General features: G+C 36.8%; 2 protein-coding genes across 2 annotated transcripts; both read left to right on the top strand.

Annotated features, from left to right (window-relative positions):
* Positions 1-5,174: 5,174 nt before the first annotated feature.
* On the top strand, positions 5,175-6,458 carry LOC143546787 (NAC domain-containing protein 104-like). Its single transcript, XM_077038373.1, has 3 exons — positions 5,175-5,343; positions 5,792-6,075; positions 6,263-6,458. Exons 1-3 carry the CDS (start codon positions 5,175-5,177, stop codon positions 6,398-6,400), a joined length of 591 nt encoding a protein of 196 aa, XP_076894488.1. The 3' UTR covers positions 6,401-6,458.
* Positions 6,459-9,363: 2,905 nt separating this feature from the next.
* LOC143546818 (uncharacterized) lies at positions 9,364-10,390 on the top strand. The gene is made up of 3 exons (XM_077038396.1): positions 9,364-9,443; positions 9,486-9,970; positions 10,026-10,390. The coding sequence occupies exons 1-3, from the start codon at positions 9,364-9,366 to the stop codon at positions 10,388-10,390; spliced, it is 930 nt and encodes a 309-aa protein (XP_076894511.1).
* Positions 10,391-15,543: the final 5,153 nt, after the last annotated feature.

Here is a 15,543-nt window from a genome sequence, read left to right on the forward strand (position 1 = left end):
CACCACCGTTGATTGAATCAACACCACCGGAATCACCCTAACCATTAAATCCCTAACCTAATCAACCCATGCATTTGATTGAATCAACACCATCGAAATCACCCTCACCACCGTTCGCCGATCACCCGCACAACCATACCCGTCACCATCATCTGCGCCACCTGCCTTCACCACCGGTAACTTCTCTATCAGGATACCTTCAACCGCCGCCGCCATCAGGTGTGTTTCTGTCCTCCATTGTAACATCCCGGAAAATTCCATAATTATTTTGGGCTAAAGATAATAATTTTGAAAGATGAGGGATTAAAAGTATTCTCAAAGATAAGTAATGAAAAAATAAGATAAGAAAAATAAAAGTATTTCACGTTAAGAAAATAAGAAACTTCATCCGACATGGAAAGATGAAGAAAGTGGAAGCATTCCACACGGGTATAAATAGGAAAGAAAACTTTCATTCCATATTGGAAAATTATAAAACTTGGAAGCTCTTTATAAGAAAGAAAGTTTCTATACTATTCTTATGTGGCTAACCACTCTCAGTAGTCCTAGCAGAGGGTGCGAGGCACTCGATGCGCACGGGCACGGGCTCGAGTGATGGGCGCAATGTGGCGTTTTGATAGCGCACTTTGTACTTCGTACGCTCGCATCGCCGCAAGCCGCCTTAGTATTTTTGAACGATAAAAGTTAGATTAAGACATGACGAGCTACCAAAGTCCAAGGACTAAAAAAAACGAAAATCTGAATTTTTATTCCTTCGTGCGACGCAAGGGAATTGGAAACAACAACTTCGCGCTACGCGAAGTAGCGATGAAGTAATCGTGTTGTTGATTGACATGTGGCAACACGTCATATGACACGTGTCACCACGTGGTGACACGTGGCAGGTCTAGTTGTCAACTCACCAGACCTATGAGTCTACTTCACGCGACGCGAAGGAATGCTTCGCGCTATGCGAAGGACAAGAAATGTCTGAGGCGGTTTATTAGCCGTTCGCGCTACGCGAACTAATCAGATGATGGTCATTCGCGCTACGCGAAGGAACATTTTTCCTGCCTATGAGTAGGTGGCCATAGGAAAAATCCTCATTCGTCCAATCACACTCCAATCACACATATAACCTCGTAAAATGTGTCGTCATCCGACACGCTTTTTGTCTCGAAGTCCGTACAAGTAGTAGAACCTCTATCGGTTTATTCTTTTGAATATTCGATGATAAGTAGACATGCTGCCCGAGTGAAGCCTAGACATTTTTTCTAAGCAAGCTATACAAGGTAAGGGTTCTGCCAGATTATTTTATTATATATGGCTTAGACCCTAGTCAGGAATATAGCCCATACCTTGATCAGATAATAAGTGAAATATAGATTTCATAGGACGAGATTATGGATAGAATATTATTTTATATAAAGATTTTATAAATGTTTCTTATGAAAGAAGAAGCTCAATATTTACGTTTCTTCATGAGGAGGAAATGTAGTTAATAAATGATGAACAAATAAAGGACTAAAGATCCCTATGTTTTATAAAAGAAATGAATATCAAGGTAAAGGTTATGCGAACAGACTAAAGGTCTGAAGCTAGATCGCTGATCTAGTATTTATAAAAGGTTATTCTCGTACTATAGTTCCGAGGTAACAAGAAGCATAAATCAGTGAGACACACTAATCAGAACAAAGGTGAATATGTCTAAATTCTTTATAGGCGTGAATACACTAAAACTTTTATAAGTTTATAAATCAAGTCTTTAAATGTTTACATGGGATTATATATCCCTAAAAATTTATAAACAAAGGTAATCGCTTGCCTTCAGGGTATCTTATACGTTAGTCTGGATCCTTACATATGTGGGTAGATGGTGGGAACCACACTTGCTAATGCCTCCGCCACGTTGGGCCGGACCTAAGTAATGTCCGAGAGGGGATTATCTTATGTATATGGGTAGTTGTTAAGTCCTTGATGCTGCGGTGTTCGCTGAGTGGTTTCGAGTTGAGGTGTATGTTTATAATAGTAATTTCGACTTTTAGAACTTAGTTATTTCCTATGCCACGTTGGGCCGTGGCCTACGACGTCTCGAGGGGATAATTAAGTATCAAAATTATTTTGTGTCAACGTGTTCACCAGCATATACCTAACGTATTTTTTCCGGCATTTTTGGAAAACAAGTATAACATAGGCAGCAAGGATTTGAGTCATTCATGAAGATAGAAGCTTGCTATATGAAGATGGCCCGATTTTAAATTATTAAAATAATATGAACAGGTTTATCAAAACTTTATAAATCAAATGACATTCATTATCCGAAAAGTGTCCGAAATAAATTAATATTTTATTTGTAAGCACTCGGATATTTAATAACTGAGAAGTTTTCAAAAAATGAATAAATAATTTATTTTAAATAATGTCTTCCGCTAAAACAATTTGTAACTCTGATATATTTACAAAACATGTACCAACTATTGGTCACACCTATAGACCCTAAGTCGGGGTGTGACATCCACCCTTTTCTTCACTTCACCAGTCGCGACCCGGCTCATGGCGGATCGCAAGAGTCCATTCGCTCAACCGCTCGCGGGAGGCCGGTGTGGTGTGTGCCATCTACGTGGCTCACGCCACCTTCTTCGTAGCTCCACTCGCGTATGACAACGGACAGCCTTAAATACATTGATGATCTCCTATGATTTACGTAACCGAATATTGACTACCATTAAGTTTCTTCTAATTTAGCTAGCTTGTTGACTGTTTGGAAGACAACATGTAGTATAATGGCTGGAGTTGGGTATCCGGTATACCCTAAATCCACCTAATTGAGTGGTAACTACAAACGGATATGTACGATTTGTTAATACATGATAAGCACTATGGCACCAAATAAGTATTATTACAGATCAAATTACTGTGTGAAAATATAATTCAACCCATCAATTTTATTTTTTATAACTGATTTACAATTTACAATTTTTACTTCAAATGGGTGTGATCTAATACTTGACAAGCACCACGCACCAAATAAGTATTACTACGATATCAAATTACAGTAGGAAAACTATAGTTTAAACCCATTTTTATCACCGGTTTACAATTTTTTAATGTATACTTTATACATATACATATACATATACATGACGTAGATGTCATGCTCTAATAAAAAAACAAGTATTTTAATCACTTAAATACCTATAGGTAGTGCGAGTAAGTAAGGTCGTCACTAAAGGGAATAAGTGGAAAGTGCAAGTTATACTAATGATTTATTAGTTATCAAATTAAGCGGACAAACGATGTCAAGTGGTTTCAAAGATTTGATTATGAAAACTTGAGTGCTTAGTTCTAAAACAATTTAGGAAAAGGGTGACACACTTCAAGTTTAGGGGTTATGCAATCCAATAAACAACTATGAATCCTGTCAATTGGATACATACATAGACATGGATCGTCAATTAAGATTGATAAGAAAATACTAGACACAGTAGTTTGATCGTGTTGATACACAAAACCTAATCCGATTAATTGACACAATTGAATGTGGTCTACCCAATTACCAGTTTATTTGTAAAAGACTCCAAGTAAATCAATGATCGAAAGCAACAATTCAATGACTATAAGAACTTAATCCTAACTGTTGATGAACACAACCAATCATCAATTATGATAAACTAAAATCGTCGACAAACAATTGTTAAACAATCAAAACCAACATAAAGCTAGATTAAACACACATTCAATCAAACTTCAATCGAATTCTAAGACAAGAAGAACAAATACATTCATTTTACGCACAAAAACTACACCTAAAGTGGTTATAACGGATTTAGCCTTACCTCTACATGATGATTAGCTTGCTTATGTGTTGAATGGATTAGAACACGAATGAGTCAACGAAACGGAAGCTTCGAGATGGTGCAAAAACGTCTCCTAGGTTGTCATTGGTCTCTGGAATGAAGGATATGCCAAATGAGGGCTGAAAACAGATTATATCAACAACTAGCTTTCTTTTTCCCCGTTTTTTTATGTCCTTTGCTAGTGTGAAGGATTTATCACCCTATTTTCGCGTAACGCGAGCTAAGATAACCTCATATTCAGATTTGTCTCATTGTGAAACTCAAAATTCATATGTTATGGGTCTCGTAACCCATTTTTTAGCCCCGGATATACCCCTTTTACTTCTAAACGCCCTCGAATCACTTCCGAACTCCCCCAAACTTCAAAGTAAGCATGTAAAAGACTCCAATTAGTATCTTTAATGCTCACACACCTAAAATACAAAAACAAACTTGAAGTACCACAGTTAACACTGTAAATTCAATAAACTAAACATTTAATACGGTAAAATACATGAAATATACCCGACCATCAATACATGTGTCAATTATATGCATAAAACACTAATTTTTTTGCTTTTTTTTTGTATGTGTAGATAGGTAATATAACCTGTCCTACACTTGTGTAGACCATATATATGTGGTTTATATACATAAATGAAATTGGTTCACGTTCGTTTTTCAGTTCGAGGAGTGGATAATCGAAAAACAATAAAAACTAAATTTACATCATTTTCTTTTAAATCAGAATTTTTAAAACCGAAGAATGAATAATTTATCTTTTTATCACATGTTTTCATAATATAGTGTTTTGCATATGACTCTCTGTAAACACACAGTTACACACATTTTCTTACTCATTCACATAACAACGAGTACTGTAAACATTAGTCGTTTACAAAAAAATAACGATCAGTTACAACACTACTCGGTGCATGAATTTAAAGTGGTGTATCAAAACCAAAACCGGCCAGGTCTAAATTGTATGTATGTATGTATGTATGTATACGCACACTTAAATACATAGAGTTAGGTATAACAGATCATACCGTGACATGTTGTCTTGTTTAGTTTCCAAACCTTTTGTTTTACACTGCCAAGGGAGCTACCAAAAGCAAACAGATACCTTCAAAACCAAAACTCATAATACTTACATTATGCACCAAACTCTCTCTCTCTCTCTCTCTCACACACACACACATTGATCACTCAGTCACTACTACTCATGGTGGTGTAGATCACAATACTTCTATCTCACGTCTCTCTCTCTCTCTCTCTCTCTCTGATCACTCTTCCTATCACTGTATATAATGCCCCTATCCAAAGCCTTACAATATTATTACTTCATATCCCCTTAAAATGAGTGACAAAAACCATGATCACCTCCCACCTGGTTTCCGGTTTAGTCCTACAGATGAAGAACTCGTCGTTCACTTTCTTCAACGCAAGGTCTCTATCTTCCCCTACCACCCTCATATCATCCCTGATCTCGATCTCCACCCTTATGATCCTTGGGATTTGGATGGTACATTAAATTTCTCATCTTATAGATAGATTAATTATAGAATATTGCATGCTTATAAAAGTCTACGTACTAAAAGCTAACTTTTTTGTTACGTGTCATTCTCTGGTGAATTTTTCATATGTTTTTTCCCGTCTCTATTTCCTATTTATTGTACCTAACTCTTTAATTCATTTTATAATTTTTTGTTTTCTCTCTATCTCATATTAAATAATAGTAATTTCTATAACTTTTTTTTAATATAAAATGTGTTTTATTGTGAAAAACGTTAAGTTTATTCACAAAACATTTGTATAAATTGAACAATTTTTCATTTTGTAATCCATGTAATATAAATTATATCATTTTTATAAGAATTATTTACAGATTTATAAATCATATCGTTTTAATTATCCAACTTGTGTAATACATGGGTCTACTGTCATATATGCATGGCTTTGCTTTGATTGTAGGTAAAGCTATGGTGGAAGGAAAAAGTGGTACTATTACAGCAGGAGGACACAAAATCGAATAACAACAAGCGGGTATTGGAAATCATGGGGATGCGATGAACAAATTGTAAGTTCAAGTAGTCGCAAACGAAACGTTGGAGTGAAGAAATATTATGTGTTTCATACTGGTGAAGCACCTGAAGGTGTTAAAACAAGTTGGATAATGGAGGAATTTAGGCTTCCTGATAATGATAGTTCATCTTGCAGTAGCAGCACTGGTAGATCTAGAAGAGGCCTATCCAAATCAGTAAGTCTTCAAGATTTCCTTTCTTCAACATTAGGGTTATTTAGTATTTAATTTTTCGTACGTTAATTACACCTTAGGAATTGTATAATATGTTGGTAAAATTGATGTATTCGATCACCAAAAGATATTTGATTATCATTTTCCTTTTTTTATTGTTGTTTTTAACAATTTAATTTCCAAATCATAGGATTATACCGATTGGGTGATATGTAGGGTGTTCGAGGATAGTGGTGACAATGACAACGATGATGGAAATGAGCTTTCATGTCTGGACGAAGTTTTCTTATCGTTGGACGATTTTGATGAGATTTCTTTTCCAAGTTAAAGGAAAAAAAAGGAAGGAAATTAAGCATACTAATCAAGGATATACTAGGAGATAGAGGAACTAAAATATTTTGAGCAATTTTTGTATTTCCATTTTATCAAGGAAAATAATTTGTCATTCATTGAAGTTAATACAAGTAATAATTTGAAGACACATAGAAGTTCAATACAACATCAAATCAAGGTATAAATATAACATTGCGAAGAAGTAACACTTCCTAACTCAATACACAATCAATTTTAAACAGAGAGTCATAAGAACTGTATAAACGTTATATCATTTAGTACTGATCATATAGCAGGATATCGCTAAAGCACTGCTTTTTTTGATAGCTTTACACTTAAATAATGATCTTATTATCGTACTTAAAACTATATGTTTTTGTGTTTGCGACTTTGAAGATAATAGGATATTTCAGTATATTAATTTTCAAGTACAATAGAACATCTATAATTTAATAACCGATACATTAATAACCTCGATAAGATTAATAATTTGTCCGGTTCCAACTTAGAACCAGTACAAAATTGGACCCCAATTGATAAAATAATAAAATAATAATTTTTTTGAAATCCCAACATAAAATATTCGTCCCAGCATAACTATAAATTAATAATTATTAAAATATTCCAAAATTCTAGGATTGTCTAGTAAAAAATGAATTTATAATAACTTGATTTTTATTTTAACATTAAATCTATATTGAGTTCAACTTTAAATCTCTCAATTGCACTTAAGAGTTGAGTCAGTGTATTCTCGTATTGCAACAAAAAGTTGTGAAGAGTTGTTGCCGCTTGCAATGCTTCTTTTCCAAGTGACCGGTTTTAAAGGTACTGAATCATCAACTTCATTATCAACCGGATTTTAAACGGTATCCGTCATATATTTCTTCAATGCTTTGAATATCGTAACATTCATTATTTTCACCTGGATTATACAACAAGTCATTCACATCCATTTTGTGCCGATAATGCATTCCGCATTCAAGTTCTCAAGCTCATGAATGCCTTCTCTAGAATTTGCATCGTTTAAATCATTTGAGCCGGTTGGATTAGTCAATTCTTTAAATTAATAATTTAATAATTTATCGATATAATAATATCTCACTATTATTAATTTATAAAGGTTTTAGGGGAGCTTGTTTTTAAAAATCCGAGAATGTTTGTCGTACACTCGTACCTAGTTAGACTGTGGAACAAAACTTAAGATTTAGTTTCGTGGACATTTGTTTGTTTATATCAATAATACTGTATTTAATTTTGACACTACGGGTTCGAAATAGCACTTATGAAAATGGTTTAAATTGTTCACTTAATATTGGTTCCATATAAAATTCATCACCACAAGAATGAGGATATATAGACTTCAATACATATATTTAGCATCGTCAACATTGCTTCATTAACAAAAGACGTTTGTAAAAACTCCAGACAAGTGGATTATTGGAATCTACTGGTTAAGAGATCTTTGATGTATGTGAGTCATGCCTAAGTAGTGAGATGACAAAATCACCTTAAAGTAGAACAGGTGAAATGGCTGTATGTAAATAGTTACCGAATTCGCCGGAAGACCCGCGAATTACGAATTGGTTCGCAATGAACCCAAACGAAATTCACTATGTTCCGGTTCGCTCGGGTACAGCATACCAAACAAACGAATTCGGTGTTCCAATTCGCTCCGGTACGCTATGTCAATTTTTGATAGCAGTGCTGCCATTTTTGCCGGAGAATGAGGAAATTGGAAGCGACGGCGGCGTATATGAAGTTAAGAATGTGGGTGGTTTTGTTATAGGTTTTAAAAATTTTGGTTAATTTGACATTTATTCCTCTTAAGCTTTCACCAGTTTACATTTAGACCTTTAAGTTTATAAATGTTTACATAAAAATAATAAAAATAGTAAAATTAGTTTGTGTTTATTAACAATTAGCTCCCTTTATTTTCACTAGTTTGCATTCGATTCTTAAAATTTATAAGTTTATACATAAAAATTATAAAATTAACATGATATATATAATTATATATAAATTATAAATAGTTATTTTTTAATTTGGGTATATCGAACCGAACTACATGGTACACCGTACCGGTTCGTACCGAAATGAGCTTACCCCCCTCTGTACCGAATACATTACATTTGGCGAATTGCGTATCCGAATCGCGAACCCGTACCGAATCGAACCGCGAATTAGGTAACTATGGTATGTATATCATGTTTCACTGATTCATGTAATATGCTATATTTGGTCCTTTTTGTTGGTAATTTCCATCTTATTAGGCCCGTCACGTGTAGATGACTGGGTTAGACCTATTGGGCCTATGAAATTCATTTAATGTTGTAATGTGTTTATGGGGTTACAATTGGGCTTTTTATATTTGGGCTTTACTTGTTGGCCAAATTAGGGTCTCCCTATAAATACATAGTCATGTTAGGGTTATGGTATTGTGAGAGGGATTATTGTATTCAAGTTTTGTGCTAGTTTCTTGAGTATAATAATACGTGAGGATTATTGTATTCAAGTTTTGTGCTAAATATTGTGTGCTCGTTTGTGTTTCCGTTATCTATTCGTTCTTGAATTGATATCAGAGCGGTCAAGCTCTTTTCCGGTGATAAAGCGCGTTTGATCAGGTCTTGATTGACACGGAGTGATTGAAGGTCGGCGTCAGGTTGGTGTGTTGAATCGTAAACAGTTTTGCAAAGGAATGGAGTTTTTGAAAGTTGTTCTAGATTAATTTGCAAAAATCGGAAACCCCACCTCCACGTTAGATTGCAAAAAAGGTGTGGTTGATATTTATAAAAAAAAAACGAAAAATCAAGGCTCCTGGATCCTTAGTGGGCAGACGATACGATTGAGAAAAAAAGAAAAGGAATAAAAAAGAATAAAACGTTTTGGTTTTAATTCTGCTTTCTTTAGTTTAACAAAGTTTGATCAACTTGTTTTGCGGTTGGAGTTTGACGAAGAACGATGGGTGATAAAGAAACAATGAAGACGAGCGGGAACCCGAATGCTTTCCAAGTCCCATGCTTACCTCTACCAATTACACGGTATGGGCTATTCGAATAAAGGTACTCTTAAACGTGCATAAGGTTTGGGATACCATTTGATCCGGGTACAACCGATGACGATAAAAACAACATCGTGATTGCGTTGATTTATCAGTCGATCCCGGAAGCGACAATCATGCAAGTTGGTAATCTTGATTCGGCCAAGGAGATTTGGAACGCGATTAAGACGCGTATTCTAGGGGCTGATCGGGTTAAGGAGGCAAGATTGCAAACTCTCATGAACGAGTTTGATGGTATGAGGATGAAAGAAACAGAGACCATTGATGAGTTTGTGGCGAAACTCTCATGTACGGTGTCGAAGGCGGCGAGTTTAGGAGAGACAATCGAGGAAACTAAGATGGTCAAGAAGTTCCTTTCAAGTCTACCCCGAATGAAGTTTATTCAAATTGTTGCATCCCCTGAACAAACTTTGGATCTCAAAACTGTTGGGTTTGAAGACGTAGTGGGACGTTTAAAAGCATACGAGGAGCGGATTCGGGAAGAAGACATGCATTCCGAAACCCAAGGTAAGCTTATGTTTCAAAAGTCTGAATTACAATGACCATGAGTCCACTCGTGGAGGCCGTGGACATGGAGGAGGGCGAGGACGAGGTGGTCGCGAGTCGGGTCAAAATCGCGGTCATCAAGAAAACGCCATGAACCGGGAAAACTGTGAACATCAGGGCAAAACCCGGGACCTCTCAAAGGTTCAATGTTATCGACGTGATAAGTTTGGACACTTCGTCCATAAATGTCCCAACCGAAAACATAAAGTTCAAGGTGAAGCAAAGTTAGCTGAAGCATCCGAGACAAGGGATCCTGCTTTGTTTATGATGAAGAGTGTTCAAGAAACGGTGTTCTTGAATGAAAAGAAGGTTATATCGGAAACTACGAGTCCAAAGATGGTGATGAATGGTATTTGGACAACGGCGCGAGTAACCACATGACGGGTAACAAGTCTTTCTTTTCTGAACTTAACAATCGTGTCACGGGAAATGTTAAGTTGGTGATGACTCTTATGTTGATATAAACGGGAAGGGGTCGATTTTATTTGAGGCTAAAAGTGGTGAACATCGTTTGCTTACGGATGTTTATTTTATACCGAGTCTTCAAAGTAATATTATTAGTCTCGGTCAAGCCTCATAACACGGGTGTGATATTCATATAAAAGATAACTACCTTACGATGCATGATGGGCAAGGTAGGTTATTCATGAAGGTGACTCGTTCCCCTAATCGGCTATACCGGATACAATTAAAGATTGGTAAACCGGTTTGTTTACTAAGACGAATTAAAGAAACAAGTTGGTTGTGGCATGCTAGGCATGGCCACTTGAACTTTGAGTCAATAAAGCTAATGGCTTGGAGGGAGATGGTTGAAGGAATGCGTGGCGTTACCTATGAAAACAAGTTATGTGAATCTTGTTTGGTCGGGAAGCAAACGAGGCAATCCTTTCCTAATTCGGCGGCGTTTAGGGCAACTCGAGCTCTAGAACTTGTGCACGGTGATCTGTGTGGACCGATTACCCCTCCAACAATAGCGGGTAACAGGTACGTGTTTGTTTTAATCGATGATTACTCACGATTTGTTTGGACGTATTTGTTGAAGGCCAAAGATGAGGCGTTTGAAGCTTTCAAGAAGTTTAAGGAATTGGTTGAAAGTGATGTCGGGAAAAAGATCAAGACGTTTCGTACCGACCGAGGTGGTGAGTTTACCTCACATGAGTTCAATCAGTTTTCTGACATGGAAGGCATTCGAAGACATCTAACGGCACCATATACACCTCAACAAAACGGGGTGTTTGAAAGACGGAACCGAACCTTATTGGAGATGACACGGAGTATGTTAAAAGCAATGGGTGTTCCGAATTACTTATGGGGTAGGCAATCTGACATGCAACGTACATCGAGAATCGAATTCCTACTCGTGCCCTAAAGGAGAAAACGCCATACGAGATGTTAAAACAATAGAAACCGAATATTGCTCATCTTAAAGTATTTGGTTGTGTGGCGTATGCAAAGATAGTGGGCACTCACTTTAAAAAGCTCAATGATCGTTCGAGGAGTTTAGTGCATATCGGAGTCGAAACCGGGTCCAAAGCATACCGGTTGTTTGATCCGAATACCCAGAAGGTTGTGATAGCTCGTGATGTGGTTTTTGACGAAAAGAAGGAGTTTACCTCACATGAGTTCAACCAGTTTTCTGACATGGAAGGCATTCGAAAACATCTAACGGCACCATACACACCTCAACAAAACGGGGTGGTTAAAAGACGGAACCGAACCTTATTAGAGATGACACGGAGTATGTTAAAAGCAATGGGTGTTCCGAATTACTTATGGGGTGAGGCAATCCAACATGCAACGTACATCGAGAATCGGATTCCTACTCGTGCCCTAAAGGAGAAAACGCCATACGAGATGTTAAAACAAAAGAAACCGAATATTGCTCATCTTAAAGTATTTGGTTGTGTGGCGTATACAAAGATGGTGGACACTCACTTGAAAAAGCTCAATCCTTTTAGAACAATATCTAGATCAGGCGAAAGAAATAGCGAAAGATATTTCTTGTATTTTCAAGCAACTAAAGTCGTTATGCATATCATACCTGCTGAAGCATAAACACAAAGCTTTTGAGTGTTCAAAGCCTTATAGAGTACAAAGCACACAAACAACTCAACAAAACAATAAGAGTCATTCGATCCGATGGAGGTGGTAGATATCTCATAACCTTATTTAAGAATTGTGGACTAGTTCTACAATCACCTCTATATCGTACGGCACAATATAATGGGGGCGAAAGATGAGAAATCAATTTTGTTATAGTTCAATCGACGATAAGTCATGTTCACTTGCCTCATTACACCTAGATTCATGCCATGGAAATACCAACCAAACAGTATATAGGTATAGTTCTAAGAGCATCCATAATAAGGAAACATAAAAACACCCACTGTTATATCATAAAAACACAATTATTTAAAATCATCAAAAACCTATCAGATAAGAAATTCTAAACACATCCAAAAAAACATTGTCCCGTCATTATCCAAAAACAATTATTATATATTTTTTTTCAACACCCGGTCCTCCCCACTTGGCCCCACCACATGCCAAAAGCAAAGTTTTTCCTTATTCTTGTAAAAAATATTTGTAAGGCTATGTGTAGTGAAGGGACTACAAAACGAAACGATTTTTGACATGTGACGTCTAGTCAACAAACGAGGAATTTTTGTTTTAGGAGTGTAATGGTGATGCAGCCCCTACATCGCCATGTCATCTTTTTTTTTTATTTTCTTAATTAAATTAAACAAATAAAAACCCATTAAATTAAATAAATAAATATATTAAAATTAAAATAAAGAAATACAAAAAACGTAAATACATAAAAAAACCTAAAAAAAATTTGCGCATTTTTTCTACTTGTCGTTCTTCTAATAAAGCGGCCTCTTTGGTTAACCCGTTTGAGACGAGGAAGTCGTAGTCTTTTCTCATTTGCTAATTCAAAGAGATCGGCAATCCGGACGTTGGTTTCGTTGCTATGTTGGAAGGAAGCGGTACGCTCCACGTTTCGGGTTTCGAAATGACTGAACACCTCGTTTAGTCGGCCGACTTCTTCGTGGGCCCCCACATCGGCTCGTGACGAGGACGAACTCTTCACATTTTTCATATTCTTTTTTCTTCCTCTCCCGCAGGGTCGAGCCAACTGTTGTACGTCGTCGTCCCTAAATTAACCGCGCCATCCTCGTCTTCGTCAACGAGGTTGAAGTTACAAGCATCAGAGGGTGTTGCAGGTGTGCTCGGATTTGTCGAAAACGAGGTCTTCGACGTTTTTGAAGCCCGGGATGATGCCTCGGATCGTTGAGCGGCCGGAACGGTGGATGCCCAGTTCCATTTCGGGTAATCCCGAAGTTTCTCCCAAGAACTTAAATTCTTAAATGGCTTCCCTTGCCGCCCTTCCAGTTTCCTTTAAGTTTGAAAGTCGCTTAACGCTCGAGATTGGATGTTGGCGTCATTTTACCCACTGCGCCAACCGTGTTCACTCAATCGGTTGTATATCCCAACATATTTTTTGCATTCTTGATTGATGACCTTTCAATGGGCTTGAACCGCTTCTTTACCCTGGAATTCTTCCGGTTTGCCCGTTAGCCTAAGCCAAGCTTCAAATATTTTCATCCAAAATATACCGAAAGTTTGCTACAATTAAAATTATTTTCACAATTAATATTAATTTTAAATACTAAATAAAGTTAAATAAATACTTAATATTAATAACTTGCCAACACTGGGATCCTCCGAAATAACGATCCAAGCTTTTGTGATATTTAGTTCCTCCTCCTCCATCCATGGCTTTTATTGCTCACGTGGCGCCGCTGGCTTCCCCGGTTGCCTCTTTTTGTGTTTACGGGCTGTCTTTTGGGTTGAACCGAAGGCCCGTGTTGTTTGAGTCTCCGGCATCGTCATCGGCTCCGGTTGGCTAGACCCGAACACTGGCTTGGGGTTTTGGGGGTTGAGAAAGTTGGCGTACAGGTTTAAGTTTGGGTCGGGGAAAAGGAAATTGATAGTTTATAGGTTCGGTTGGTTTCCGGTGTTCGGGAACCATTGAAAGTTTACGCTCGGTTGGGTTTGCGGAGCATGATATTGCCCGAAAGTGGGGAATTGATGGCTCGGGTTGTTTCTAGGATTCAATTTTGTAGGTTTTTTTTTTAAGAAGAGATGTATTTTTGTATGAAATGTTGATGTTGGAGATGAAGTTGAAGAAGAAGAGAGTATATGTATATATACTGTTTTTTTTTTTAAATTTATGACCGTTTCAACAGTAAAATTTAAAATTATAATAATATTCTTCAAACCATTGCCAGCAACAAAAACACATCCCCGGGGGGGGGGGGGGGGGGTTCCTCCTCCTTATCGCCCAAAATCGCCCAATCTCCTCGCCCACGACACATGGCCTAAAAATGGATCATAAAAATCACAGTCGCAATAGGTAAGAACTAGTGAGGTGGACAAACACCCAATACACCATATAAAAATCTATTATTGTGGATAATCTAACAATTGTTAATTTGTCGGACAAAAAAGCATAGATATAGCTAACTGATCGTTATTAGCAATAGAAACTGTCATTTTGGTTCAAAAATTAAAGATCAAAAGAAGAGCCGCGTAGAAATTTATAATTAAAATAGTGATATAGATTAACCAAATATTTCAGGAATAAACCCCGAATCGATTAGACGACCATGAGGGAAAGCATATCCTGTTGGCCATGTTGGTCGCTTGTACCGGGAGAAATATGAATACGTGATAAGATTTATGAAACTGTTAGTTTGTCAACACACAACATAACATGAATTACTCATTATTATTAAGTTTGGTTTTATTAACACATCACCAACTTTCAAAACTGATAGCTTATCAATTACATGACGGCCATCACAGGCTCATCCGGGTGGTCAACCGGTTTTTGGTTACTACTAAATAAATGTATCCTGATAAGAGGAGAAACCACCATTGTTGTAGGATCGAACTTGGGTAATGAGAGGTTGACTTATGACCCTTTAAGAGAAACATAGCTACCACCAAGCTATAATGACGTAAAAAAATCAATTACATGTGGGTATGCATAATATTGTTTTTGCTTATTTCTCTCGTAACCAGCAAGGGTCATAATCATCTCAAAATTCCACACTACATGTGCACGAATTACTTGCATATACATATTACAACATGCATTAGAACAGTGTGTACTAAGTAAACCCTATAAAGCTAGAACACCCCACCCCCACCTTCCTAAATGGCAATCAACTAGGCATCTCTCATTGAATGAGACATGTCCCCCCACTTATGGCTAGTCACAGCTTGTTAATAAAGTTTCTTCTATCTCCTTTACGATGACTCATTAATATTTCTATATAAATACGTATGAATATATATAATTATATATATGAATAAAGATTACACGTCATGGTGATTGAATAATTAAGCAAGTGTGCTGAAGTCAGTCTAGAGTTGGTACAAATCGTTATGTAAAACCTAATTAAAATTATTGGGGCATCATGATTGCAATCTTGGTCCCAAATATACTCACAACTTAATTGGAC

Source organism: Bidens hawaiensis, unplaced genomic scaffold (genome assembly GCF_021521415.1).
Source record: "Bidens hawaiensis isolate Kalapana, Puna unplaced genomic scaffold, B.hawaiensis_p1.1 tig00014466_1, whole genome shotgun sequence".
Classification (NCBI taxonomy): Eukaryota; Viridiplantae; Streptophyta; class Magnoliopsida; order Asterales; family Asteraceae; genus Bidens; species Bidens hawaiensis.

Excerpts from the sequence above, each read along its gene's own strand:
- LOC143546787 (XM_077038373.1), top strand. The coding sequence starts at position 5,175 with ATGAGTGACAAAAACCATGATCACCTCCCACCTGGTTTCCGGTTTAGT. Across the intron at positions 5,344-5,791 it reads TCCTTGGGATTTGGATGGTA|AAAGCTATGGTGGAAGGAAA; the intron begins CATTAAATTTCT and ends TTGATTGTAGGT. Across the intron at positions 6,076-6,262 it reads GAAGAGGCCTATCCAAATCA|GATTATACCGATTGGGTGAT; the intron begins GTAAGTCTTCAA and ends TCCAAATCATAG.
- LOC143546818 (XM_077038396.1), top strand. The coding sequence starts at position 9,364 with ATGGGTGATAAAGAAACAATGAAGACGAGCGGGAACCCGAATGCTTTC. Across the intron at positions 9,444-9,485 it reads TTACCTCTACCAATTACACG|GTTTGGGATACCATTTGATC; the intron begins GTATGGGCTATT and ends AACGTGCATAAG. Across the intron at positions 9,971-10,025 it reads CATGCATTCCGAAACCCAAG|GCCGTGGACATGGAGGAGGG; the intron begins GTAAGCTTATGT and ends CCACTCGTGGAG.